This window comes from Electrona antarctica (genome assembly GCF_951216825.1).
Source record: "Electrona antarctica genome assembly, chromosome: 24".
Classification (NCBI taxonomy): domain Eukaryota; kingdom Metazoa; phylum Chordata; class Actinopteri; order Myctophiformes; family Myctophidae; genus Electrona; species Electrona antarctica.
The window spans coordinates 6,461,207-6,487,834 of NC_136803.1; the positions used below are offsets into that span (position 1 = coordinate 6,461,207).

Consider the following 26,628-nt stretch of genomic DNA (forward strand, 5'->3'; position numbering starts at 1 on the left):
AACACATTAGAACAGAAGACTATTACATTCCAGTTGGAACAAGATGGAGACTTTTTCATGGTCGGATCAGAGGTATGTGTAGCAAATGATGAACATTGAACTCGATCGTCTCTATGCGTCTCCCTAGCCCCATAATGTGCCCTCTCCCTAGGCTCATTCTGTGTAGTGCTGAGGGAAAATACCCGGCCGGCACATACTGGGGCTAGCGTCTCCCCAGTGTAAATTGTCACTCTTGTAGATGCTAGTTTGCTAATGTTACTAGCAGTGCCAGTGCCACAGTTAGTCAAATAGTCCAGCCTAATAACAACAACAATGTAATAACGGTACTAATAAAACAATTCTACATCTCTATTTCATGTTACTGGTCTGTGGCTCTGGAAATTATAACCAAACTGCGAATGGTGATTATTTTCCATAATCCATCTGATTAATTTAAGCCCATTTTTTTTACATTATAGAATTTATACTGTTGTGGGAAAATAGCTGATCTACAACAACAAGTTCACAACAATGGGCGTGTAGATATTTTTTATCCCCCCCCCCTCCCATTCCATTTCTAGCCTTCTGATTTCTCACCCCTGTCGTTTGTTTAATATAAGTTTCTTATCGTGAAGACGTGAAGCATTCAAGCATTCATTCACCGCCCACCCCTTTTTTCCCCTCACTGTATATGTTTCTTTTCCCTTTTTACCTCCTTTATGATGAATTCCTGTTCTGTCTATAGAAGTGTCTATTTGTACGTCTCTAAATGTTTTGATGATTTGAACATGGTGGACCCTATTGGAAACAAGTGTAATGCTTAATTGGGTCGTCCACTCACAGTTAACAGCCTTTGTATTGAGTTTGTGCTTGAAATGTACTGTAATTCTGCAAACTGTTAATACATTCTTCAATCAATCAATCAAAAAATCAATATTTGTCTCTACAGCTGAGCGCTTTATAAACTCAAATAATGAATTACATAATGTATTATTTTTGTAGTAATTAATATTATTATTTACATGAAAATATGAAAAGAAAATTGATCATCATTCAGATGCGAGGGGCTGTGTTATGATGTTATGGATTTTGTTTTTACTGTGATGCGTTGTGAGCATCACAGTACTACTATTTTAGCTATGAAGATATTTAGAAGTGATAGTCTTTCTGTGAGTTTTATGAACATTAAATCAGAGGTTGGCAATTTCTTTACTAGAATACCTAGTAGTATAGAACCCTGCGGGACCCCATGTAGTCAACTAAGTACAGTATATATGTTTTAAGTGTCTAAAGTATGTATGTTAAAAATGTTCCATTTCTACCTTAGCTTTGATGCTCATGACCCTGCAGTGAACCATGAGAATCCATCCCGAACAGAAGTGCTGGAGATAGATGAACAGAAACTACCAGATGCTTTCAGATGGAAGATGAACGGTATAAACACTCAGTATTGCTGCTTCAACAAGTTTTACAAAAAGTCAAAAACCAATTCATATTGCATAGTCTCAACTAAAATTACAATTATGTGCCAAATCTGATTTAGGAATTTCTAAAGCCTGATTTATAGCCTACTAAGTTGCACGTCAGTTTCGTGCACCCAAAACATAACCTAAATATTTGAGCCCAACCCAGCCCGGCCGACAATACATCAGCCCGAAACTAGTGATGTGCAAATGAAGCTTTTATGAACCACTGAACCACTTGAACCAATTGGTTCAAAAATGGTTAATGCTTCAAAGCTTCAGTGATAGTGACATCTGCTGGCGAAATGCTAGACTGCATTTAATTTAGGCAGAAGAGACAGCGAAACACTTAATACAGGACACAGCGAAACTATAGTAAATAGGCCTATATTATCAGATTTGATTTTTGTAGTGAAATCTTAGAAGGAATGTACTGTACAATTACAGACTTGAAGTTGATTGATTCATTTATCATTCAACTATTTGGGCAACATGTGAGGTTTATCCTCTATTTCATGGATCTGGATTAAGAATGTATATGCTAAATGCCTAAACTGTAATTAAACATTGAAATAAAAGAAAATAAACAAATAAACACTCAAGAGTGTGTTTGTGTATGGAGCAGTGTGAGATCATGTTTGTAGGATAGGGAACACTCAAATATATGACACATTTAATGTATTGCTTATGGCCAATTCATCCATCCATTCATCTTCAACCGCTTATCCGTAGTCGGGTCCAGAGCAACATTAGTGACTTCCTCCTGGGGGATTCCGAGATGTTCCAAGGCCAGTGAGTCGATGTGTTTCCTCCAACCTTGGTCTGCCCCGGGGTCTCCTCCCAGTGGGACGTGCATCGAGGACCTCCCTAGAGGGAGACTAATTAATAGATGTCAGATTTAATTTAATGAAGCATGCAGGCAGGTCGACGAGTCATACAATCATACAGTCATGTCATATAAAACCACATTATGTTTTTATAACTTTAAAATGTTTAAAAAAACAGAAAAGAGAATCCTTTTGCTGCAGCTCGGTCGGAACTGTTTCTCTGCTACGCAGCTGCAGCGAGTGAGATCAGTGATCACACAGATGAGGCTAGTGTGTGAGGAAGGAGTGGGGGCAGCAAGCAGCATGGCGTACACGCGGGCGGTGCAGCGCCGCAGCGAGAGAGACAACGCAGTGCGTCCGGAAAACGCTGCAAATAAATTAATATGTTAATAATGCCTAGCCCGACACAAAGCCAGACAAATTTGTGACCAATTGGACACGGCCCATACCGAACCCGCCACGTCCGGTTCACTCGGGCTGAAATTCTAAGCTCTAGCCTGGACAGTGGACACATCAAACTGACTATTCCTGACTACTACAGATTGTATCACGGCGATTAATTCTTATTCAATTTATTATTTAATGGCATGAACTGTGATTATCCCACTTTTGAGGGCTCATACATACATATACATACTGTACATACAGACAGTTTACAATGTAAGCATTTTTAGCAGTATGCTCTTAATCCAGAGAGATTTACAGTAAGCAATGAAAAACACAACATAATTAATTATACATCAAATGCATAATCTAGGATCATCATAGGTAAACCAAGAACCTATCATCAGTCTACCAGTAAGACGCCCTGAGGGTGAGAAGCGACCTCGCCCCAAAGGTCGAGGTCGCGGTCACGCCACCGGTGGCCTGGGTGACGGCAGACTGCTGGGCGGGCGCTGGGCCGCTGGCACTTTGGCTTGGGGGGTCAGATCAACATATGGAATGAGTTCTGTACTGGCCATATATGGAGCATGTCTTGAGTGTACAGGGTTTGATGAGGTCAGATCAACAAATGGAATGTCAGAACAGGTCAGCTCCATGTATGGAGATCTAAGGGTGGCAGCGGGCAGTGTTTTGAGTGTACAGGGTTTGATGAGGTCTGGCCATATATGGAGCGTGTCTTGAGTGTACAGGGTTTGATGAGGTCAGATCAACAAATGGAATGTCAGAACAGGTCAGCTCCATGTATGGATCTGCAGCAGGGGCAGTGTCTTCTGGCGTACACAGAAGACACTGCCTCTGTTGCAGTCTGTAATATTCAGGAAAAGTTTTTATATGGATTTTTGAGTGGTGTAAACCACTCCTACAACTGGCTTTGTTAGTTTACGTGTCTGTCTGTTCGTACCAAAAAATGAGCATGGTTGCTATGGTCACCCAGTTCACCCGGGTGTGATTTCAGCTTTGTTAGTTTACGTGTCTGTTCGTACCAAAAAATGAGCATGGTTGCTATGGTCACCCAGTTCACACGGGTGTGATTTTTTTTTAGGAATCATTTGATTCCTTAAATGTAAATCCATTATTTCTGTCTTCCATGATCCATGTACAACATGAGGTATCATTGCTTACATTATCATGTTATTTTTCTGGTCTCAGACACGCTGCCTGAACAGGAGAGGATCTCCAGTCTGGTCAAGGATGAACCAGCTCCTCTACACATTAAAGATGAACAACAAGAAAGGAGCTCCAGTCTGGTCAAGGAGGAACCAGAGCCTCCACACATTAAAGATAAACAGGAGGGGTTACTTCAAAGACCAGAGGCACCCGGTGGATCAATGATGACATTACTAGCAGTGAAACATGAAGAGGATGAAGAAGACATCTCTTCACACTGTTCTGTAGCTGAAAATGAAGTTGACGTTAAATCCGACACTGACGTCACTGAAGACAGTGATGAGTGGGAGGAGACAAATGGAGGTCAGTCAGCTAAACTCAGCAGTTAAACTAAACACTGAAATCAACACAAGACACTAAATGTCACTTGAAATGAAATGATCAAAACAAACTAAATATACAAGGTGTGTGGCTAAACTAAACTAATTTTCTGTAAATAGGTAGAAGGAAGGCGCTGGAGCATCTCAGAAAGTTTGAGCCTTTTTTATTTAACAGGGTGCAAGCAGTAATATGACAACGTTTCGATGTATCTGTCACATCTTCGTCAGGTCATTTTTGTTGTAAAGTTTGCATCAAAAGCTCTAATGAAAACAACCTGAATCAGTTGGTTAACAAAAAACTAATCTGAAGAAACACTTGATGAGTAAGTAAATAAATCTCTTAGTTGAGCATTTTATAGCAAAACATCATGGGGATTCATACAGGGAAGACATCTTTTAGTTCAAGAAGTGAGTGATTGATCTTATTTTTGGGGATATTTTTCCAATAGCTGCACTAGAATGAATCGGAAGCAAAGCTTTCGATGAAAGAAAATCAAACAAAGTTTGATCTCGCTCTTCACCACCGTATGAATAGCTCTTCCTAGGCGCAGGGCTCCAGACTAACTTTTAGCCCAGGTAGAGCCGGGCCTTAATTTTCGGGCCTGTTGAGAACTCTAGTTTTGGTCGGGCGCGGCACCAAAGTCCTCAGCAATTTAACAGGACTTTAACTCGGCTAGAAGAAGTTAAGACTTGCACAGGCAAGACTTGCACAGAAAAGCCAAACCACATCTGTAAACATTGTGTCAAGCGTTTCCTTTCGATATCTGACCTGAAGAAACACCAGCTTGTCCGCACAGGAAAAAAAGATTTACATTGTAAACTTTGTGACAAGAGTTTTAAATATCGGTGTATGCTTAAGAAACACCTTCTTGTCAACACAGGAGAAAAACCTTTCAACTGTAAACATTGTGACAAGAGTTTCAGGGAGGCAGGTTGTCTTAAGAGACACCAGCTTGTCCACACATGAGAAAAACCATTCCACTGTAAACTTTGTGACAAGAGTTTCAGGCAGTCATATAACCTGCAAGATCATTTCCGTGTCCACACTGGAGAACCTTTCCTCTGTGAACATTGTGGCAAGACTTTCCATGCTGGCCTGGGCCATGGCTCAGTGGTCCAGGCACCTTGGCTGGTAATCCAGTCTGGCAGTGTGCCGCGGGTTCGACTCCCGATCCCGACGGCCTTTACTGCATGTCTTCCCCCCATCTCTCTCCCCATTTCCTGTCAGCCTACTGTCTGTCCCTCAATCAAAATAAAAAGACTTTCCATGCTAAGAAGAATCTGCAGAAACACAAGCTTGTCCACACAGGAGAAAACACATTTCATTGCAAACTTTGTGACAAGAGTCATTTGACCTGAAGAGACACTAGCTTATTCACACTGGAGAAACACCTTTCAACTGTAAACTTTGTAACAAGAGTTTCAATCTGTCATATACTCTTAAGACACATCTTCGTGTCCACAGAGGAGAAAAAAGTTTTAAAAAAAAAACATTTCATTGTAAACGTTGTGACGAGAGTTACAGTGGGTGATTTTACCTGAAGAGAGACCAGTGTATCCACACTAGAGACACCAGTGTATCCACACTAGAGAAAAACCTTTCGACTGTAAACTTTGTAACAAGAGGTTCAAACTGTCAAGTAGCCTGCGTATCCACACTGGAGAGAAAAAAATATTGTAAACATTGTGATAAGACATTCAATGTTCTAAGTAACCTGCAGGCTCACCTTCCAGCTCTGAGACTGGAACATCAGGGTTCGATCCCTAGCCGGGTCATAACAAAGATTCAGAAAAATGGGACCCAGTGCCTCCTTGCTTGGCACTCCGCATCAAGGGATGGATTGTCCAGGGGGTGTACTTTTGTACATCAAGCTGCCTCACGCTACAGAAACTATAGAGGAATTTATAAAACGGAAGCCGGACACGGGCATCAGTACAAGGCCGTCACCTCAGGGTCAATTTCAGTATCGGGCACTTTTACTTCAGGTCCAGGTACATCGAATGCCCAAATCTGAATGGTATTCTGCAATTGAAATGTTTTAGTTCAGGTTCGGTTAACGGGTGATTGGATCTGAAGCCGAAGCCTAAACCTGAAATTTGAGGCATTTCAGATTCAGTGAAGGCCTTTTCAACTTCAGGGAACTCCGGCTGTACAGCTAGGGGCACTCACGTCTAGGCATGCCGCGGAATTTCGGCCATTAGGGGGAGCCATAGTACAGTGAAATACAGTGGGGAATAGCTATTGATTCATTGATTGAATACTTTATTGGCAGAAATGTAATCAGTATAGGGTACAGTACAGTCAAACACATGTCCAAAGGGATCACTGAAAAAAGTCCTTGCAGTTGTTTCCATTCAGGTCCTGGGTAATCAATTCATAATCATGACAAGTCACATGACAAATAACAAAATTCAAATTATCATAAAAGGTAAAAATAAAGAAATAAGATATGTAGGCCTACAGGTTGGGGAACAAAGAAGGGCTTATAAGGAGGTGGGGGTAGTCACTAGACATGGGGGGGGGCTAATCTATTATTATTATTATTATTTTTTTAATATAAATACCGTGGAATACCGAGGTATAGGTTATCAATACCGGCACCGTACCGTACTGTAAAATCTCATACCGTGGCATGCCTACTCACGTCACATGCCCCGCTTCCCCTTCGGGCATGCCTGAAGTTGAAGCAATTAATTAAAGGTCATTAGGTAATTAGCTTGGCATTTAACAGTTTAATAATTCATTATATCCTGGCAGTCTATGTGTTTAAAAAGAAAATACACGTTAAGAAATATACTAAGCATTGTTGTTGATACAATTATATAATTTTGGTTATTTATTTAAATAAACTGAATGAGAATCATTAAAGGAGACCGACTACATTTTTACAAGTACATTTTTAATGATTCCTTACCCTAAATGTATCTCTGTAGCAGCATTCACTCTCGTATCATTAGCAATATACTTGATGATCCTGTAAAGCATTATTCCTGTAAAGAAAAAGTTATGTCCATCGTTTGCTTACCTGCTATGTCTGGCTCAAATACTTACCTTTTTGTGATCCATTCCTCTTTCTCTCGACAGACATGGCTGAAATAGGGAACTTTTGCCCTGTGTGCAAAATGGAAGTCACCCATGTGGACCGCCACCTGATCAGAGTTCACCACACAGTAGCGGGTTCAGAGGAGCAGAAAATCCTCTGCAATTTAGGAAAAGACAGGATCGCCCTGGAGGGGGAGAACTACCGGTGTCCCCTCTTCAGGGACCGGGGCTGCCCGGCCGTCGTGGGCCACCCGAAGCATCATTTGAAAAAACAGCACAAAGACCTCAGTGACCCACAAATCACCACATACCTGAGGCCTTTGCGGTACAGGGTCGCCATGCATAAGCTTGGCGGCCTTCGTGCCGCAAAGGCACCAATGGTCACTGACCTAGACATAGTATTCGTCGATGATGAGGCGGCACCCTTGGCAACAACCTCAACATGCATAAACCCTGCCTGCAAGCGGCTAGCCAAGGAGAACAAAGTTCTCCTGGCGAGCAACGCTGCCTTGCGGAGACAGCTGTCCGTAGCCCAAAAAGTAAGTACAGACTTTTGTATTTATTAAGTACATTGTATTAGTATATTGTAAGTATATTGCATTCCAGAAGTATGTTGCATTCCAGGCAACTAATTGTGCTTTCTGTGGGGGAAAAAAGAGGTTGGCGAAAAGCCAGGCGTCCAGTGAGGAGGAAGAGGGACTGGGAGAGGCAGAGAGCCCTGCCCACGTACCACCAGGGAGCCCTGCCCACGTACCACCAGGGAGCCCTGCCCACGTACCACCAGGGAGCCCTGCCCACGTACCACCAGGGAGCCCTGCCCACGTACCACCAGGGAGCCCTGCCCACGTACCACCAGGGAGCCCTGCCCACGTACCACCAGGGAGCCCTGCGCGGCAACCTTCTTCCCCTGCCAGACCCCCTAAGGGGAAGAAGTCTGTGGAGAAGAGACGCCATCAGGAGTCTGACGTGGAGTCCACATCCTCAACTCCCGACTCGGTGAGTCATTACGGATCAAATGACTGATGATGATGATATATACAGACAATGTCGGAAGTTGTATGTAGGCCTTTCCCTGGACCTTCTAGCCCCTAGGATGACCCCAGGCCCACCACTTAAAGACCACATGTTAGGGTGCCCAAAGCTAAAAGAAGGTGGTCGATTTAACTGAAACCGAAGCAATAGTGTAAGAGTGCCCAAAGTTGAAAGAAGGTGGTCAAATGAACTGAAACTGAGGGAGAGTGCCCAGTTGAAAGAAGGTGGTCAAATGAACTGAAACTCTGTATGTATTTGTATTTTGGGGGCAAATGGAATACTGCTACCAATTTTAAATACTGGTGTGTTCCCTCCCTCTTTCAGCCCCCCGGGAAACGCCCCCGAACCCCCCCGTGTCCGGGCGGTTGGACAGGGGCTGAAGGGGAAACCCCTCGCTGCCCTTATGCAGCAGTATCCTTCCAAGAGGACCTCAGAGGACAGAGCAGAGGACACAGCTGAAGACGACCGAGGGAGTACCTGCCGTCTCCCCTTGAAGACGAGGAGGAGGACACCCCAGCTCGCCCGCCCACAACAGAGGCCTCCACCCCAGCTCGCCAGCCCACAACAGAGCCCGCCACACCAGCTCGCCCGCCCACAAAAGAGCCCGTCACACCAGCTCGCCCGCCCACAAAAGAACCCACTCCTTCTACGGGTACCTGGGGTGCTACCTGTTCAGTCTTTATGGAAAAAGGACTGGCACCCTCACCAAACTCACCATTCAGGAGATGACGGAGGCTGAGGGTGATGACACCAAAGGATACCTGATAAACGTGAGTTTAAGAATATTATTATTATTTGACTTTACTTCAAGCCCTGACTTGGATAGATACACTCATCCAAGTGATGAATTCCCGTTCTGTTCTTTGACTATATAGAAGTGTCTATTTGTACGTCTCTAAATGTTTTGATGAATTGAACATGGTGGACCCTCTTGTAAACAAGTGTAATGCTTAATTGGGTCATCCACTCACAGTTAACAGTCTTTGTATTGAGTTTGTGCTTGAAATGTACTGTAATTCTGCAAACTGTTAATACATATTTCAATCAATCAATCAATCAATCTCTTTCTCTCTCTAGGTGAAGGAGAGCAAGACCAGTTACAAGCATGCATACGACCAGCTGTACTTGTACGCAGACGAGTACAGCTGGTTGAGGCAGTTCAATGACCTCCGGAAGGCCAAGCTGGTCAAGAGTAAGGCGCCGGTTTACCTGCTGACGACCATGGGGAAGGGCGAGGTGCGCCTGGTGAGGAACGTCAGGAAGGCCTGGGAGGAGATGGGGCTCCCAGGTTCCCCCGACATAACTGATATAAGGACGGCCGTGTGCACCTACGTGAGTTAAAAGTTGTCGTATCTTGTTGGCTTTCTAGGACATATGAATTCATTTGAAACATGTTTTCTGTTTGTAAAACGCTTACAGATAAGCGTTTGTAAAATGCTTATCTGTAATAAGAGTAACGAGCTATGGATAAATATGTTGTCGTACCCCACCTGTAGACCAGGAAGAGACCCTACGCTAACACTATTCTAAAGCCTAAACTATACCACTTACCTCACCGCCCCCCGGGTCCGCCGCCGCCGCCACCACCTAGAAGAAAAAGGAAAAGAAAAGAAACCAGTTATTATTTGATTATCCCCATCGCCGCCCCTCCAGAGAGGAGCGGGCCTAGGAAGAACAATCGTATTGTTCTTATATGAAGTAAAACTCACCTCTCATCCCCTGCAGAGTCAAGGAGCGAGCATGTGTAAATTCTTTGCATGTGTAAATATTTTGTGTGTTTTATTCATTGAGTGTTTTTTTTGTACTTTTTTATACTTACTTATATTGTTTTAGTGTGTTATGTTTTTATACTCTTTTATACATGCGCAATCAGAGCGCGCAAATAAAAGTACTGGACGAATAGTTTTCGTCCAGTACTTGTGCTTGATATGCAGTGGTGTCAGACTGTATCGAATGTAAAGGAAAACGATACGATACAAAACTGGAAAACTGTATCGAACCAGCCATTTTTTGACTTTTGGTCTCAATAAAATGATGTTGGGAAAAAGTTAAAATAACTTGTTTTCTTCTCCTTTTTCCCCCTAAACATCATCATTAGGTTGACAATCTACCCTAAATCTAGGCCTAAGACTTGAGCTCTCAATATGGGGTACATTGAGCTCTCAATATGTGGTACATTGAGCTCTCAATATGGGGTACATTGAGCTCTCAATATGGGGTACATTGAGCTCTCAATATGGGGTACATTGAGCTCTCAATATGGGGTACATTGCATCACTGGTCCTGGGTCAATAAGAGGAGGTGGTCAAATTAACTGAAAGTGAAGCAATGGTGTAATTGTGCCCAAAGTTGAAAGAAGGTGGTCAAATGAACTGAAATTGAAGCAATTCAGTAAAGGTCAACGCTTCCTCATGGGGTCAAATGTATTTGAAAATACATGGATCAAATCCTCTTCCTGCTTTGTATTCATTTTCAGAATAGCTGAGGAGTATATTAATGAGACAGATGAGTGTCTGTCTGTCTGTCTGTCTGTCTGTCTAATATATACTGTATATATATATATAATATTCTGGCTGTATTATTAAGGCCATATTGCAAGATGCAACATGCCCATCATCGATAGAAGTAGCAATGATAGAAATCTACTAAAGGTCTTACCTGAAAAGGTTGGTTCTGGGTATCTATAATTTCAAAGGAAGCTAAATTATCATCTATGGAAAGAGCAATACAGGCACAGATACCATTTACAGTAACTACCATACCGGTACTGTATGTCAAAGGCACTCCTCAAACAAGGGCAAAAATGTGGTTATTGACATCTATAAGTAGAGGCAGAGTGAGACAAATCCTCATTGTTATACAATGAGATTGTATGTAGATAGAAGTATACTGCTGTGCTATTGAACAAGAAAGCAGTACACATAAAGTGGCTAAAGATGAGGATGTGCAGGAGGACTCTTCAATGTGCACGATGAAGGACACCAATTGAACCATTAATTGAAAATTACTAACTAAATTCTGATATTGATTGACCAGTAATATATATAATTTCATATTTGGTAATGCTAGACACCATGATTTTTTAAACCATCAAAGAAACCTACCGTTTTGTTGTGATGACGTGATCGAAATGCGGCTTTAAGCACGCCGCACACACATGCCTGTACGTAGCAGCAATGTTACAAAAACTGGTAAAAGAAAAAAAAAAATTATATATCCTAAGAAATATCCTATACATCCTATATTCTGTTTCGGCCAACATTTTTCCCATTCGGTGCATCTCTAGAGTGTTCTTATTCCAAATGAAGTTAAGCAGAACTGTCTTTTCTTTGTTATACATATATATATACATTTGAAATTAAATTTGAACACTCTATTGTATTTTATTTTTCTTAAAATGTGTACTTGGACAGGCTGTTTAATTTGCCGGCCCTTGTTACCTAACTATAGGCAGCAGGGCTCCTTGTAATAATCCCAGCCACTAGTGCAGGTAGAGAATATGTCATTGTAAAACAAATTAGGGATTGCAGTTTGGGAGCAGTTACAGAGAAAGCCTGATCACCTTTGGTTACTACTAATACAACAACAAATACCTGCTAAGAAATCTGCTAATAAAGAGCAGATCTTACTAGCTTGTAGATCTGCAATTTAACCACTTTTGGTGTTAGCATTATGTTATGCTTTAGCTATTGAAAAGTAGTGGCGCGCTACGAGCTTGTAGGTCTGCTATTTTTGAGAAAATTGAAGAACGACTGACACAGAAACATAGCTTTTTCAGAAAACTGTCATTTTCAAACAGACATTTTTAGAATCTGATCTCAGGTCAAAATGGGTTAAAGAGAATATAGGGGAAAAGATATGAATAGAGGACAATTCCTTTACTGTATGTGCATACCTGACAATAGAAATAATTCATAATACATTTTTCTTTGTTTAAGGCACATTGTCTGCAGAAGAGGATGAAGCCCAGTTGATGGAAGTCTTTGAAGATATCAGAAATAAGCTGAGAGACGACCCGACAAGCTTCTGCGCTCCTGTCAGGTCGTTTGTGGAAAACTATAAAAAGGGAAAGTGTGCCGTGATTTCACCAAGAAGCTACAAAACGCAGAGGGGACGTCCTTGTCGGTGTACCTGCCACCAGAATGGGGTCCAAGAAGAAGCTGGGGGGCGGGGGAAGGCCGCTCTCGGGGGGAGAAGCGGCCGAGCGGCTGGACGACCTTCGAAGGCCTCGAGAAGAGACCATCCTTACAAGACGGTTCAGAGAACTACTCAAACAGGAGATCAACAACGATGAGGAAAATAAAAACATTTGGGTTGGGGATCCGGAACCGGATCCAACATTGAGGAACCGGGGCATCGGTTCCATCACATACCGGTGGTTAAATGGTAAAATGGTGCATTTATATAGCGCCTTTATCCAAGGCGCTTTACATAGATTGTGCATCAATTCACCCATTCACACACATTCATACACCGATGGCGGCAGAAACCATGCAAGGCACTAGCCAGCACATCGGGAGCAATTTGGGGTTCAGTGTCTTGCTCAAGGACACTTCGACACTAACTCTGGGGGAGCCCGGCTTCGAACAGGCAACCTTGCGGTTACCATCCAGCCACTCTACCCCTGAGCCACCGCCGCCCGTGGTTCTCAAAGGTACCACCATAACTCTTGACAGTGTACCTCCGGGTTCCATTTGTGTACTCTCAGAGTTACAGAACTGTAAAGGTGGTTGCACACTGGACGCGTTTTTCGGAAAACCGACGGAGAAACGCCACTACAAATCCGAGGGCAGGGACCTTAAGGGTCCATAAGTAACCCAGAGGCTGCATGGACCTCACTTTCAGAACCACTACAATTATATGTATGCTAAAACATATAGGAGTTGTTTTGATTGATTGATTGAAAAAATATTTATTAACAGTTTGCAGAATTACAGTACATTTCAAGCACAAACTCAATACAAAGACTGTTAACTGTGAGTGGACGACCCAATTAAGCATTACACTTGTTTACAAGAGGGTCCACCATGTTCAATTCATTCAAGGGAACCGTTAAGGAATCATGAAGAGGGAATTCTTAAGGAACCGGAATCATTAAAATCCTAAGTTTCCTAACAGATTCCAACCCTATATAAAGCTTGTTTAAAGGAATATACCACAGTTCCTGCCACAATGGTAACCGGAAGTGTAGGCACCGCATTGTTAAATTGGCTATTTTCATAATGTAAAACAATGAAATACTAAATGTACTATGCCCGGGCTCTGGACCGGGGCCCTGCCCAGCATCCATATATGGAGCTGGGCCAACCAACGACCATATGAATAATACTAATAAACTGAAGGAATGTGATTGCTTTTATCAGCCTTGTTTCATTCTAAACTGACAATAAAATGCAATGGTTTGATACAAAATGTATCCTAATTAGGATATGATACATTGATACAAGTGTGTGTGTGTGTGTGTGTGTGTGTGTGTGTGTGTGTGTGTGTGTGTGTGTGTGTGTGTGTGTGTGTGTGTGTGTGTGTGTGTGTGTGTGTGTGTGTGTATATATATATATGACGGTGTTAGATAGGTCTACTAACTCGTTTGTCACTGTAAAGCCTATACTGTAGACTCCAATGCATTCCGTAAACTTCCAGTTCAGGTCTTAATTGTCACTATTCGCCAATAGAAGTCTATGCAGAAGAGCCCATGAAGTGAACGGAGTTGTGGTAACTCTGTCTTACTGTATGGCTCTGGAGCCCCCTAGTGGCGAAAAATAAAACTTCTGGGAACTCAGATTAACTAGCAGCGGCTTCAGGCGGGCTCTTTGAAATCCTCATTTTTCCCGCCCCCTCGCCACAGCTGCACTAAGTGCACTTGACACACAGCAGGTGTTTGAAAACAAACACACGCCATGATATTTATCAGAAATACTGAAATAAAACAACTTAGGCTATAGCTAATGCAACATTACTAAAATATGGAAGTAGGCTACAGCAGAGTTGTACCGTTTGCAAACTACTAAACTACACAACATCTTCACAACAAATTAAAAAGGTCCTCATCTTCATCTTCAAAGGGATTTCCAGAACACAAATTCCAGGTGAGTTAGCTAAAACATTTAGCATTAACATTTCAAGTTAAAGACAAGTTAGTTTAATTCTGGTATATGTTGTAATTAATGCTCAGTTTCGCGTGCGTGTGTGCGTGCGCGCGTGCGTGTGTGTTTGGGGGGGTGTGGGGGTTGTCATAGTGAAAATGATTGATGGAAAAGCACCTACTGACAACCCAAAGACATTGTTAACATATAGCCCACAGCCCCACACACACACACACAAAGCAGAGCAGAAAGTGAATTCAATAGCCTTTATTGTCTCCGAGGAGAAATTTGTCTTGGGCACCAAGAGACAGCGTTATACAATACATACACACACACACACACACACACACACACACACACACACACACACACAGTTCATAGTACAAAAAATACAGTTCATAGTACAATAAATAATTATCCTACCCACACTGTGCAAATATATCAAGGTTCAAGTATTGCAGTATTGCACTCTCCCAGTATTTTCACGTCAAGGACCCCCAAACCGGATAGGATATGTATTTGGCTACTTTTTTCAACAACAAAAATCTCAACGAGCTCAACAAGCTCACAATATATTGCTGGTTATTTTAGAATATCTGAATTGAAGAGCCTACAAAATAGCGTTAAAGTGGTTCCCCACTTGTTCCCCGCTTTGCTGGGGACCCTCTGGAACCCCACCAAGGACCCCTGCATGGGGTCTCCGACTCCCCTGAACTCACGTTGAGAAGCACTGACTGAAGTAGTAAGTAGAGGATCTTAACCACTGAACTGTTACAATCTGTTTCTGCTGTGAAAACCTGTCATAAAAAAGACTCTCCTGCCATCTAGTGGAAGCTGAAGTCCAGTAGCTCAACAGACCAAGCTCTCATTAATAAACCCAACAGTTGACCAGGGTCCCCGAGAGCAAGTCTTACAACCTAATCAACAAGGGCTGGGGTCTGTCTGTCTGTCTGTCTGTCTGTCTTATATTCAGGGCTATTCATATTTCTTTCTTTCTTTCTTTCTTTCTTTCTTTCTTTCTTTCTTTCTTTCTTTGGTTTCCAGTGTTCAAGGCTGAGGGACTTATTGAACAGGTTGACTCATTGGTTTCAAGGGCTGGGGGAAGTATTCTCTAATGAACTGTTTGTGTTTGGGCCAAAATATTCCTTCCGGAAAAAGGTTTTGCACATAACATGATTAATTTTATTTCTGGCACAGCAAAAATGTCTATGGCTGACTCGGAAGAACAAAACAGAGGGAACTGGCCGGGAACACAGACCCAGTACAGGTGCTCGAAGGGCTGGTGGCAGCACGCCTTAGTGTGGAGTTTGCCTACCACAAACTAGTGGACAATTTAGAGGCTTTTAGCCTTTTCTGGGCTCAGATAGACGTGCTATGTGTGGTGCAGGACGGGGATTATTTATATTTAGTCTTTTCATATGAGCTAACTGTTGAAGTGACATTTCTTTATGTACTGCAGAGTTTTAATAAAGGTGCTTTTAAAGGTCAAGGTCTTTCTTTCTTTCTTTCTTTCTTTCTTTCTTTCTTTCTTATATTCAAGGCTTATGCTGTCCCTCCCAACCTACTCTGGGAGCCATACACACGGGTACAAGAGCCATAGTGGTGAGTGACCCCCAGACGGCATCAGTGAGGAGTTTGACATCCCTGGAACTACATCAGAATGTTATATATGTGCAGCACTAAAAAGTGAGAAGATAGCCAGGAGAATGAGGCCCTGGCCATCACCTACACACAACTGATAGAGCCAAGAAAGACATCTCAGGGTAGGAACCTTGTTCTCTCTCTCTTTTCTATTGCTGCTGATAATTGTGTTATATGATGTTGTGTATGTGTGATTCAAGCCGTTGTTCTATTGTGCTGTGTTCTATTGTGCTGTTTTCTATTGTGCTGTGTTCTAATGTGCTGTGTTCTAATGTTATTCATATGACAACCATGTTCTATGCTTGTGATTTTAGAACCCAATGACTGGGTGGCAATGAAACATAGTCAGTGACTGGCTCTGGAATCAAAGGCTGATGTGAATGAACTGTGTGTGTCTGTAGTGAACGTCTGTTGTTGCAGGTAGTGAGTTGTGACAGGGTGCAGTATACTGTACACTGTACCCTTTTGTACACAATTTACAAGCTAGTATATTGTACTAGGTTGTAGATTGTGACATGGTGGATGTATTCGTTCATATGATTGGATTGGTGGCAACACAGAGACCTCTCTATGTAGGCCTATTCCCCATGGCCATATTTTTAGTCTGTTTCTACTACTTTCCATCCATTTGTAGCTATATTTTGTATAGTGTGAAGCTTGTTTGGCTCTCATTGAACGAGCTGTGGTTTGTCTGTGGTCTGACTGACAGGGATGTTAGTGGGCTGACTCTCTCTCTCTCTCTCTCTCTCTCTCTCTCTCTCCACTCCCTCCCCCGCATGGAGGGGTTTTTTGTCTTAAATGGTTATTTTTTACTGCCACCCTGTGGTCAAAACAGAGATTTCACGTAGTGAGAATGGTATTTGTGCCTGTCAGCGGTTCAGATATAATAATAATATGTGTGTGATATGATGACATGAGATCAGACATTAAGGTCAATGTTTACTCGTTAGCACCCCAAAGCGACATCTCTATTTGCCTAGTTGTCTAATGTCTATTAATGATGGGAACTGTTATTTGCTGGCAGGTATTCTGCCAGCTGTTGTTGTCCTGTTTGTGAGTTGGTCTTGGTTTCGATCTTATTTGGTCATAAAAGTTACATTATAAATAAGAACTGCAATCTTTGGACCCTCTCAAAGGATGTCTATAATATAATAATATTTTTGAGTGGTGTAAACCACTCCTACAACTGGCTTTGTTAGTTTGTCTGTCTGTCTGTTCGTACCAAAAAATGAGCATGGTTGCTATGGTCACCCAGTTCACACGGGTGTGATTTCATTACGTCAGACATTACGTCAGACCACAGCTGATCAGTCTATATAAGACCTTACACCACTCAGTTCACACGGGTGTGATTTTTTTTACATTGGGTGACAATTTATTTTGGTTCAGTATACAGCTAAGGTCTTCTCCCATTTCCTGGATTACTGTACCTTATGACAAAGGTGACCGAGATTCTACTGAAAAGAATTATCGACAACTTGATTGACAACTAGAGGAATTTGCACTGCACGTATGAAATGATGTCAGCATGGAGAGAGAGGGAGGGGTTATTGATATGATGTAGCTCAGTAGTCCTCAGCCAAATGGGAGAGTTGGTAACCAAATGGACCTTTATTCAATCTTTAACTCTTGAGAGTTAGTTTCATTTTAAGCTTGTCAAGAGTTAAATTAGTGTTGAACATCATGCATTAAATAATTTACAAGAAGTGTACACAATTAGAGAATTTAGAATAGTAGTTGTTATGATCAACGCTTGCCTATTATCTCTCCTATGGCACCGCATCAATACAGCATGGAATTGTGGACAAAATCTTATCCAATGACAACACAATATTCCTTGGGTCTGAGAGGCTAAATCTCATCAAATGGTGGTCCGTGGATCATAATGCCCAATAAATTATGGACCTTGATAAGAAAAAGTTTGAACACCACTGATGTAGCCTATGAGTGCTTTAAGGTGTGAGTAGAAACTAGAAAAAGTGCCCCTCGGGGCACAGGTCTCCACCAGGCCAGGTCGTGGCCTCCTGGTGGCGCTATAATAGGCCAATGTGAAATGGGTGCCATTTGTTCTTACACCATTGATGGCAATTGGATGCTTTGAGGCATTTTGTTCCAAAAACGTGTTTTGCAAAAATCAACCTGTTGATGGCGCTATAACAGGCCAATGTGAAAAGGGGGGATATATTCCTCAGCCCAGTAGGAAAGTCTGTGAAAGATTTCACAGACTGGAGGAGTAATATCAAAAAAATTGTTTTTCAAAAGTCGGCCTCCTGGTGGTGCTATAACGGGCCGTTCTGGTAATTTTGGAGCAGAGGTTCATCGGCATCCAGGGAGTGTGTGTGTGCAACATTTGGCATCGACCGGGTTAACGGTGCCGGAGATTAGCTGTTCACAGACGGACGGACGGACACACTGTTAAGGTCCGGCTCTCAGACCATAACAAAGAAGGGAAACAAGCATGGGATAAATGCAAAAATGTTTATTAAATAGAATCATTAATAATTCATTTTAAAGTAGATAAAAGCACAGGTTTCCAACAAAAACTTGGCAGGGAAACTAAACTGCCACCACAAACTGAGAACTGAATCGGAATCAAACAATATGCCCTGTGTGGCCATGCTCGGGTAGAAAGAAGCACTGGCAAGGTGGCTCTTTTATAGTGATTGGAGGCACTGGCTAGCTGCCTCCAATCCTTGATTGCCACCAGTGCCAACACTCTCCAACCAGGTCCCATCACGCTGAAAGACAGATTACTATCAGCAAAGCACACACATAAACCCTGACATAGGCCCTGGGGCCGTCACAACACACGGACGGACACACGGACGGACGGACGGAGTGCAAAACATACTCTCTCCCCATGCCCTCGGCCTGGTGGAGACAATGAGGTAGGAGTGCTTTAAAGGACAACTTTAGTTTTTTTCAACCAAGGTTCATGTTTTAGGTTGTTATTAGAGAAAGTAAAAGATGAGTGTAAAATTTTTTTCATTTGCTGCTTTCTTTCGTTTTTGGGATTTTAGCTGTTTTTGACAGGGGGGCGGGGGCATTCGAGCATGGGGCTAAATATGTATTTCTTTACAACATTTTATAGCGATTTCTTTTTTTATTATTTACTATAGTCCTCCTAGACCCCAGGAAATTACAACTGGCCACAGAAGATCACAGGATCTACTGAATGAGAAGGAGGCCTACTGGGGGGAAGCCACACTGTGTGTCATAGGCTCAATATGTTGAGCCTATGACACATTCAGTAGATCCCGTGATCTTTTGTGGCCAAATGTAATTTCTTGGGGTCTAGTAGGACTATAGTAAAGAATAAAAAAAGAAATCGCTCTAACATTTTGTAAAGAAATAAATATTTAGCCCTGTGCTCGAATGCCCCCGCCCCCCTGTCAAAAACAGCTAAAATCCCTAAAACGAGAGAAAGCAGCAAATGAAACAAAATTACACTCACCTTTTATTTTCTCTAATAACACATGAACCTTGGTTGAAAAAAACTAAAGTTGTCCTTTAAGGAAGGAGTAGAGGCGCGATTATATACTACAGTACTTTTAAGTCCTGGTTCTGCAACATTCTCTGTATTTTAGCGCTCCCTGCTGTCCAACCACTGCAATAACATGGTGTCGCTTTCTTAATAGCATGACTTACTACTACTAATAAGATTGTTTTTAAAGGGGGAGGCCAGCGCGTGTACATTGTACATGTGGGGGATATTACTGTATATACATCAGCATTTATCAATAGCTGCCACAGTACTGTATATATACAGCAGTTTAGGTAGTCTATTTTTGTGCACGCTTATTATGTGAACATAGTATGCAGTCTCTGGTGTAACATTACTGTAACGTCTAGACTCCGGACTGAACATTATTATGAACATGCACAAAGCATATGGAGCTGAAAGGGAAATATTCCCAACATATGGCTATTTTCTCTGTTATTGTTGGGGGAATGGAAAGATGACAAATATAAAACCAAGCATATGCCTACAAATAAACTCACCTGCTGGCAGACTCGCACATGGACATCAATGAAGTATAGGCTAACAAATTAACCATAAGCTATTAATGCCTCAATATGTATATTTTTTATGAATAAAATGTAATTTTACCAAATGGAATACAATATAACTCATACAATTGGTGGTTGTATTTTGAATCCCTGCTCTTCTATTGACACATTTAGATCGGGTCAAAGGTCATGTGATGTCTCACCTAGACACAGGATCTGACACAAATTTTTACCTGATGGTCAAAATGCAATTTATCCCCTGAGCAAGCAGGCAGACTCTATTTGCTCAAAGGTAACAATTTCAGCACTTGAAGAGTAGAAGAGGAAAGTTCCATTCTTGCTAGGGATGTGCACCGAATTATTCTTGGCCGATACCGACGTTTAACCAATTTTCGGTGGGAACCCCTTTTGGTGTTAGCATTATGTTATGCTTTAGCTATTGAAAAATAGCAGATCTACAAGCTCATAGCGCGCCACCGAGTGGCGCGCTATGAGCTTGTAGGTCTGCTATTTTTGAAAAATCGAAGAACGACTGACATAGAAACATAGCTTTTTCAGGAAACTGTCAGGATGTAGAAGACATTTATAGAATCTGATCTCAGGTCAAAATGGGCTAACCCGTTTAGACCTGAGGCCGATTCCAAAAAAAAAAAAAAAAAAAAAGTCTTCTGAAAAACCTATGTTTCTATATCAGTGGTTCTCAACCTTGTAGATCTGCTATTTTTCAACTGCTAAAGTATAACATAATGCTTAAGTTAATACACAAAGGGGTTCCTGTCCTGAATGGGTTGAAATAACGTTTAGCCGATAGCTGATACTGATATGTTTATTTAGTTTTTGTTGTTTTTTATATTTCCCCCTTTTGTGCCAGGGAAACAATCACATCTTCAATACAAGAAATAAATGTTTGCTCAACGATAAATATCGGGTACTGCCATCGTTTAATGTCAGCTTTTTTTGCGATACCGATATTGACCGATAATGGCAAATATCGGCCGATATGTGGCCAATATATCTTGCAGTAACTTCTAGAGTGAAAAATAAAACCTCAAACTACAATGATAATCTTGTGAAAATACTCGGATGTCATGTGTTTTGGTTTAAATTCCTCTTCATGTGTCTAAAAAATAAAAAACACACACACACAAAAAAAGGATTGACTCCAAGCAAAAAACAAAACAAAAAAAGACAAACACGAATCATGTTTAACATAATTTATATTTATTTTTCTTTTGAACAAAATGTTAATAAATGTGTATTTGTTTTTACGTCCAAAAAAGATCATGACTTGTGGGACGCGTTTTTATAAATAATTTCATCCAAGTCTTTTTGTAGAAAAAAGAAAGTAAATTAGCAAACTAAAGCATCTCTAGTATGACAATATGACAACAGTATCATAATTTTTTTTCGCTATATTTGAACCCTTTTTCTCATCTCAAGCGTCAGTTTTTTCTTTCGTTTTTTTTCCTTCTTCTCTTCAACATCGTCTCACGTACGCGACCTCTTCCGTCTCGTCTTCGTGACACCCAGCTTAAAGTCCTACCCATGAACTCACACCACTGCTTTGTAGACAGAAAAATGCAGCAAAAATCTCCAAAGAACCAGACAAAAAAAAAAGGAAAAAAAACAAAACAAGGAGGCAAACATAAAACACAGTGAGATTTCAACAGGGAGAGAGCGTGGGGGGGGGGGGGGGGGGGGGTTGGTGGTTTGAGTAAAAGTGTTGGGGCACAAGTGTGTGTGTGTGTGTGTGTGTGTGTGTGTGTGGGGGGGGGGGGGGCACTTCTTCCGCAGGACATATTTACAACAGAAAGGACAAGGTGACTTGGTGGGGGGTTCATCTGCATAGATCCACAGGAATCCGATCGTGAACAGCTGGACACTGGCAGGGAGGGGGGGGGGGGGGGTTACGCGAGCGTTCCTATTATGGTGCACGGGTCGGCAATACATCCACACGGCTGTCTTTGAATGGACTGTACGGTATATATAACGCAGTTCTGTTATCCTCGACGGACGGCGTTATTTGAGGGAAAAGGGATATATATCGCACGATAAGCTTTGAGCAAACCGAAAAAGGGCGAGGGCCGGGGGACAGGGGGACAGGTTTGGGGGAGACATCCATCCGTACAGGGCCTACAAGCTGTTATCTTAAGAACACTCGGATGGTTGTCTATCAGTGGTTTTCATGTCGAGGACCCCCAAATGATGTATTTGTCCCCAGACCCCACTTTGAGAACCGCTGTTAGGCTGAGCTCACACGGTTAATGCAATGCTCTATGCTCGTTGGGTAGTGTCATGGCCGCCCCAATGCATTTCCAATGGGAGTCACATGGTTTGACACAACATTGTGTTGTGTGAGGGGGAGGGGGCAGTCGAAACACAGCTGAAAGCCATACAACAGACCATGTGACCTCCATTGGAAATGCATTGGGGGCGGCCATGACACTCACAACAAAAATCACTGCATTAACCGTGTGAGCTCAGCCTTAGTATGAAGAGCAACCGGTTGTAAAGGCATATGGAGAAAGATAAACCTGTCAGTATGTTGTTGTCGTTCAGCTGTAATCATCATTCAATCCCCTAATTTGGACATGTCACGACTCATTCAATTATCTAATCTAACCCCTTCACACTCGCATCACTTTATCTCCCTTGGTTCCCATTCTCTGTACTAATTGATTGGTCGAGACAATTGGACCCATACTGTACATGCATTTGACCCATTTTAGACTTCATTAGTTAGTTAATTTTCTCCAGAAATCTATCATACTGTACTTCTTTTATTGTGTTATCCCATTTTGGGCGGGAACCCCTTTTGGTGTTAGCATTATGTTATGCTTTAGCTATTGAAAAATAGCAGATCTACAAGCTCATAGCGCGCCACCGAGTGGCGCGCTACGAGCTTGTAGGTCTGCTATTTTTGAAAAATCGAAGAACGACTGACATAGAAACATAGCTTTTTCAGAAAACTGTCAGGATTTAGAAGACATTTTTAGAATCTGATCTCAGGTCTAAATGGGTTATTACATGTGGCTCTTAATTGGATTTCAGTGCTGAAGAAAGGGTACGATATACTGATAATGTTTCCTGTTTGGTAATCGGGGCCAATATGTGACATCAGCATATGTATCTGTGTATATCGTACTGTAGTGTATGTCCCCCTCAAAGGCCAGTGGGAATTCTTTCCTTGACCACCGTGTGCCGTGTGATCTATCCAGATGTCATGGCCCAGTAGTAGCAGCAGCAGCAGCAGCAGCAGCAGTCACACAAACAAAATGAAGAACATATGACGAATCAGCCCTTGAAAAAACTCTAACGCTGACACTAACACAGCCCTTTGCTAGTCTGTGAAAGCTTGAGGTTAGATCACTACTTGTGGGTTACATAGGAATCTGGAAAAAAATAATCATAATAAAAAAAAAACAATCTAAAAAAAAAACCCCAAGCCAACAGAAGTATGATGGTTGATTGATTGACTGATTGATTGATTGATCGGCATGCTGCTTGCATCGCAGACGCTCCAATCCCCTTCCGTTGAAACCAAGGCAGTATATATATCGACAGCGCGGCGCGGGTGATTTTAGGTTTGACCACTCAGCGGGTGTTCCTCTGCCAAGATCACACCGCCTGGTCTGTTCTCCTCGCCGGTCGGTGCTCAGGGGGCTGATTGTAGAGCTGACATCACTTTGTCTGTGCCGGCTTTTTACGCGCAGTAAAGAACAGGAGCAGAACATAGAGGAAGGAAGGAGAGAAGAAGACTATGTCTGGCCGAGCAGTGCCTAATTTATGCTGCTATGTTGCTTGACAAAAAATACCTTTAAAAAAAACAAATCAAGGATCACTGGATTTTCAATTTGGGATGCTTTATATATATATATATATATATAAGCATCCCATATATGTGTGTCTACAAACATCACTTCTCGACTCTTTGCTAATGTAAATAAGTAAAGTAAAATAAGAGAAAGAAAGAAAGAAACAAAAATCCAGCGCTGCTTGCATTTCTTTTATATGGATCTTGCGTTGTGTGAGTCAGTACAAACATCCTTATTGTTTTCCACTGATGGCTGAATTCTGTATTCTTAAAATATGTGATTTTTGTAGGAGCAACATAATCGCACATGTCGGCGCATCATTAATTAGGCGCCACTCCCACGAAGCAGTTCTGACCTCTCGCTTTATGCCACAGACGCTGCAAGCCGCCAAGAATACACAGTCAGTGGGCCTCTGAGAGGCGTCCAATTCGCATGCACATACACCATTTTGGAAATAACTCTTCCTACTTCCGGGACTCTTCCGACTTCCTTCACAGGTGTTAACGATGATACTAATTAACCCATTTTGACCTGGGAACGATTCTAAAAACGTCTTCTACATCCTGACAGTTTTCTGAAAAAGCTATGTTTCGATGTCAGTCGTTCTTCGATTTTTCAAAAATAGCAGACCTACAAGCTCATAGCGCGCCACCGAGTGGTGCGCTATGAGCTTGTAGATCTGCTATTTTTCAATAGCTAAAGCATAACATAATGCTAACACCAAAAGGGGTTCCCGCCCAAAATGGGTCAAGGCTCCGTTTCATTTAGTGTACAGTGGTTCTCAAACTTTTTAATTTCAAGGACCCCCATAACTCTGAGAGTGTACAAATGGACCCTTGCGGTCCATTTGGTTCCATTTGTTCACACTCAGAGTTAAACACAATAGGCCTATCTCACAGCATTTCCCCGCCCCCTTTCCACGCCCCCTTTTGGAGCTAATGGTGTTATTTTTTCTGCGGTCCATAGACTTCCATGTTAAAAGAGGTATTTTCACAAGCCACAAACTACCGTTTTGTAAAGGTAAGGTTTATTCTACTTATTTGAGTTGTTATACCATTGTGTTTTCTTCATATTATTATCGGTCTTTGACATTTTAACATTAGGAAATGTACTTAGATTCTCCAGAGAAAAAAAGTGTAAATGCTAATGTTAAATGACACCACTAGCTACCGGAAGGGGGCGTGGAAAGGGGGCTGTGAGATAGGCCTATAGCAACACCGTGAGTCTGTTTGACCAGAATGGAACAGAGCCTTAATTAGTATCATCGGTAACGCCTCTTCCCTACTGAAGGAAGTAGGGAAGTTATTTCCCAAATTGCTGCTGTGCATATAGCTTATTGTACGAGTTAAATCAAGCCTCTCAGGACTCCGTAGCAGACCCACAACATGTGCACTTGGTCACACTCAACACGTGCACTCAGAGGGTGTGTCTGGTTGTACAGCCTGTCCCTCTTGACCAAAGATTTACGAGGACCACCACTAGCTTGAAGCACTTTAGGTTAGCACGACCTAACCTATATATATGGACTGAAATTAAAGCTAGAATGGGTACAAGTTGAACACTAGACCACAGAAGAATCACATCGTTCTTTTTTAGGGGTTTTCTTTTTCTTTCTTTTTTTGTCTAGGGAAACAGGATCCTGGGTAAATTCTGGCTAATCGAGATGGGCCTTTCAAGCAAGAACAATTATCACTTTTCAAGACGCTTCTGTATTCCAGGGTGCTGGATGAGAACATGTCATATGTCAAAATGTTCCTGTGACTGGAACGTGATGCAACAGGGGGAAAAGAAAATAACTATGAGTGAGAAGGCATCCACGTCATCTATGAGACCCCCAACCCCTCCCTGTCCTCTATGAGACCCCCAACCCCTCCCTGTCAAGTGTCAACATGTACCAGTGATTCTCAAGCCTTTTCATTTCAGGAACCACCTAGTTTGATATGCATTCGGTCAGGGACACCCCCCCCCCCCCCCCCATTTCCTACCTTTTCTTATCTCTGGAACCACAATCTTCAACTGCAATGATAATTTAACTACAAATGGAACCGTAAGGGTCCATTTGGTTCCATTGGTGCACTCTCAGAGTTACAAACCCTTAAGGATACATTTGGCTCACTAACTTGTTTAATTGCCGACCCACTGAAACCCTTGTGAAGGACCCTGCCCCCAGACCCCATTTTGAGAATCAGCGCCTTACACTCTATGCATACTTATTCCCCAACAGGAGAGAGAGAGGGTGGGAGACGGTGTGATGTAGAAAACATTATGGGTGAAATAGAAACGATGGGCGGGTTTCAAGTGGCGAGAGGTCAGTGCTTCTGAGGGGGATGGGGGGGGGGGGATTCCTAAAGCCCGACCTATACTTGGTCGTGCGGCGGAGTCGCGCGCCCCGGAAATAGCAGCTCTACAAGCTCAAAACGTGTCACATCCGCAAGCTTGTACATTGGTTACTTACAGCCAGGCGTGCGACTCCGCCGCGCTATACAAACTATAAATCCGGGCGTCAAAAAATCTTGGGGGTTTTTTTTGGTCCAATGTCCAATCCCAGCATCCCTATAGCTTCTTGGATACTATATATATCCCTCCCACTTCCTGTGGTTTGGATGGTTTCATTGGCGGCAGATTGCGGAGGAGGCGTGTCCAGAATGTCTCGCCGCCAGACGCGTGTGTGTCCCTGGCAGCCATGCGACACTGTAACAGCCATATAAGGAAACATTATTCCTCTTGAAAAGACATCATTCTTTACAAGCTTTGTAAAATCTTTGATTTGACCCCCAACCCCCCCCCCATCCCACCCCGAGGT

General features: G+C 42.4%; 1 protein-coding gene across 1 annotated transcript; it reads left to right on the forward strand.

Annotated features, from left to right (window-relative positions):
• On the forward strand, positions 1-12,871 carry LOC306917001 (uncharacterized protein). The gene is made up of 8 exons (XM_079495119.1): positions 1-72; positions 1,307-1,413; positions 3,863-4,183; positions 7,286-7,782; positions 7,901-8,239; positions 8,600-9,045; positions 9,353-9,607; positions 12,214-12,871. Exons 1-6 carry the CDS (start codon positions 44-46, stop codon positions 8,732-8,734), a joined length of 1,428 nt encoding a protein of 475 aa, XP_079351245.1. The 5' UTR covers positions 1-43; the 3' UTR covers positions 8,735-9,045; positions 9,353-9,607; positions 12,214-12,871.
• Positions 12,872-26,628: the final 13,757 nt, after the last annotated feature.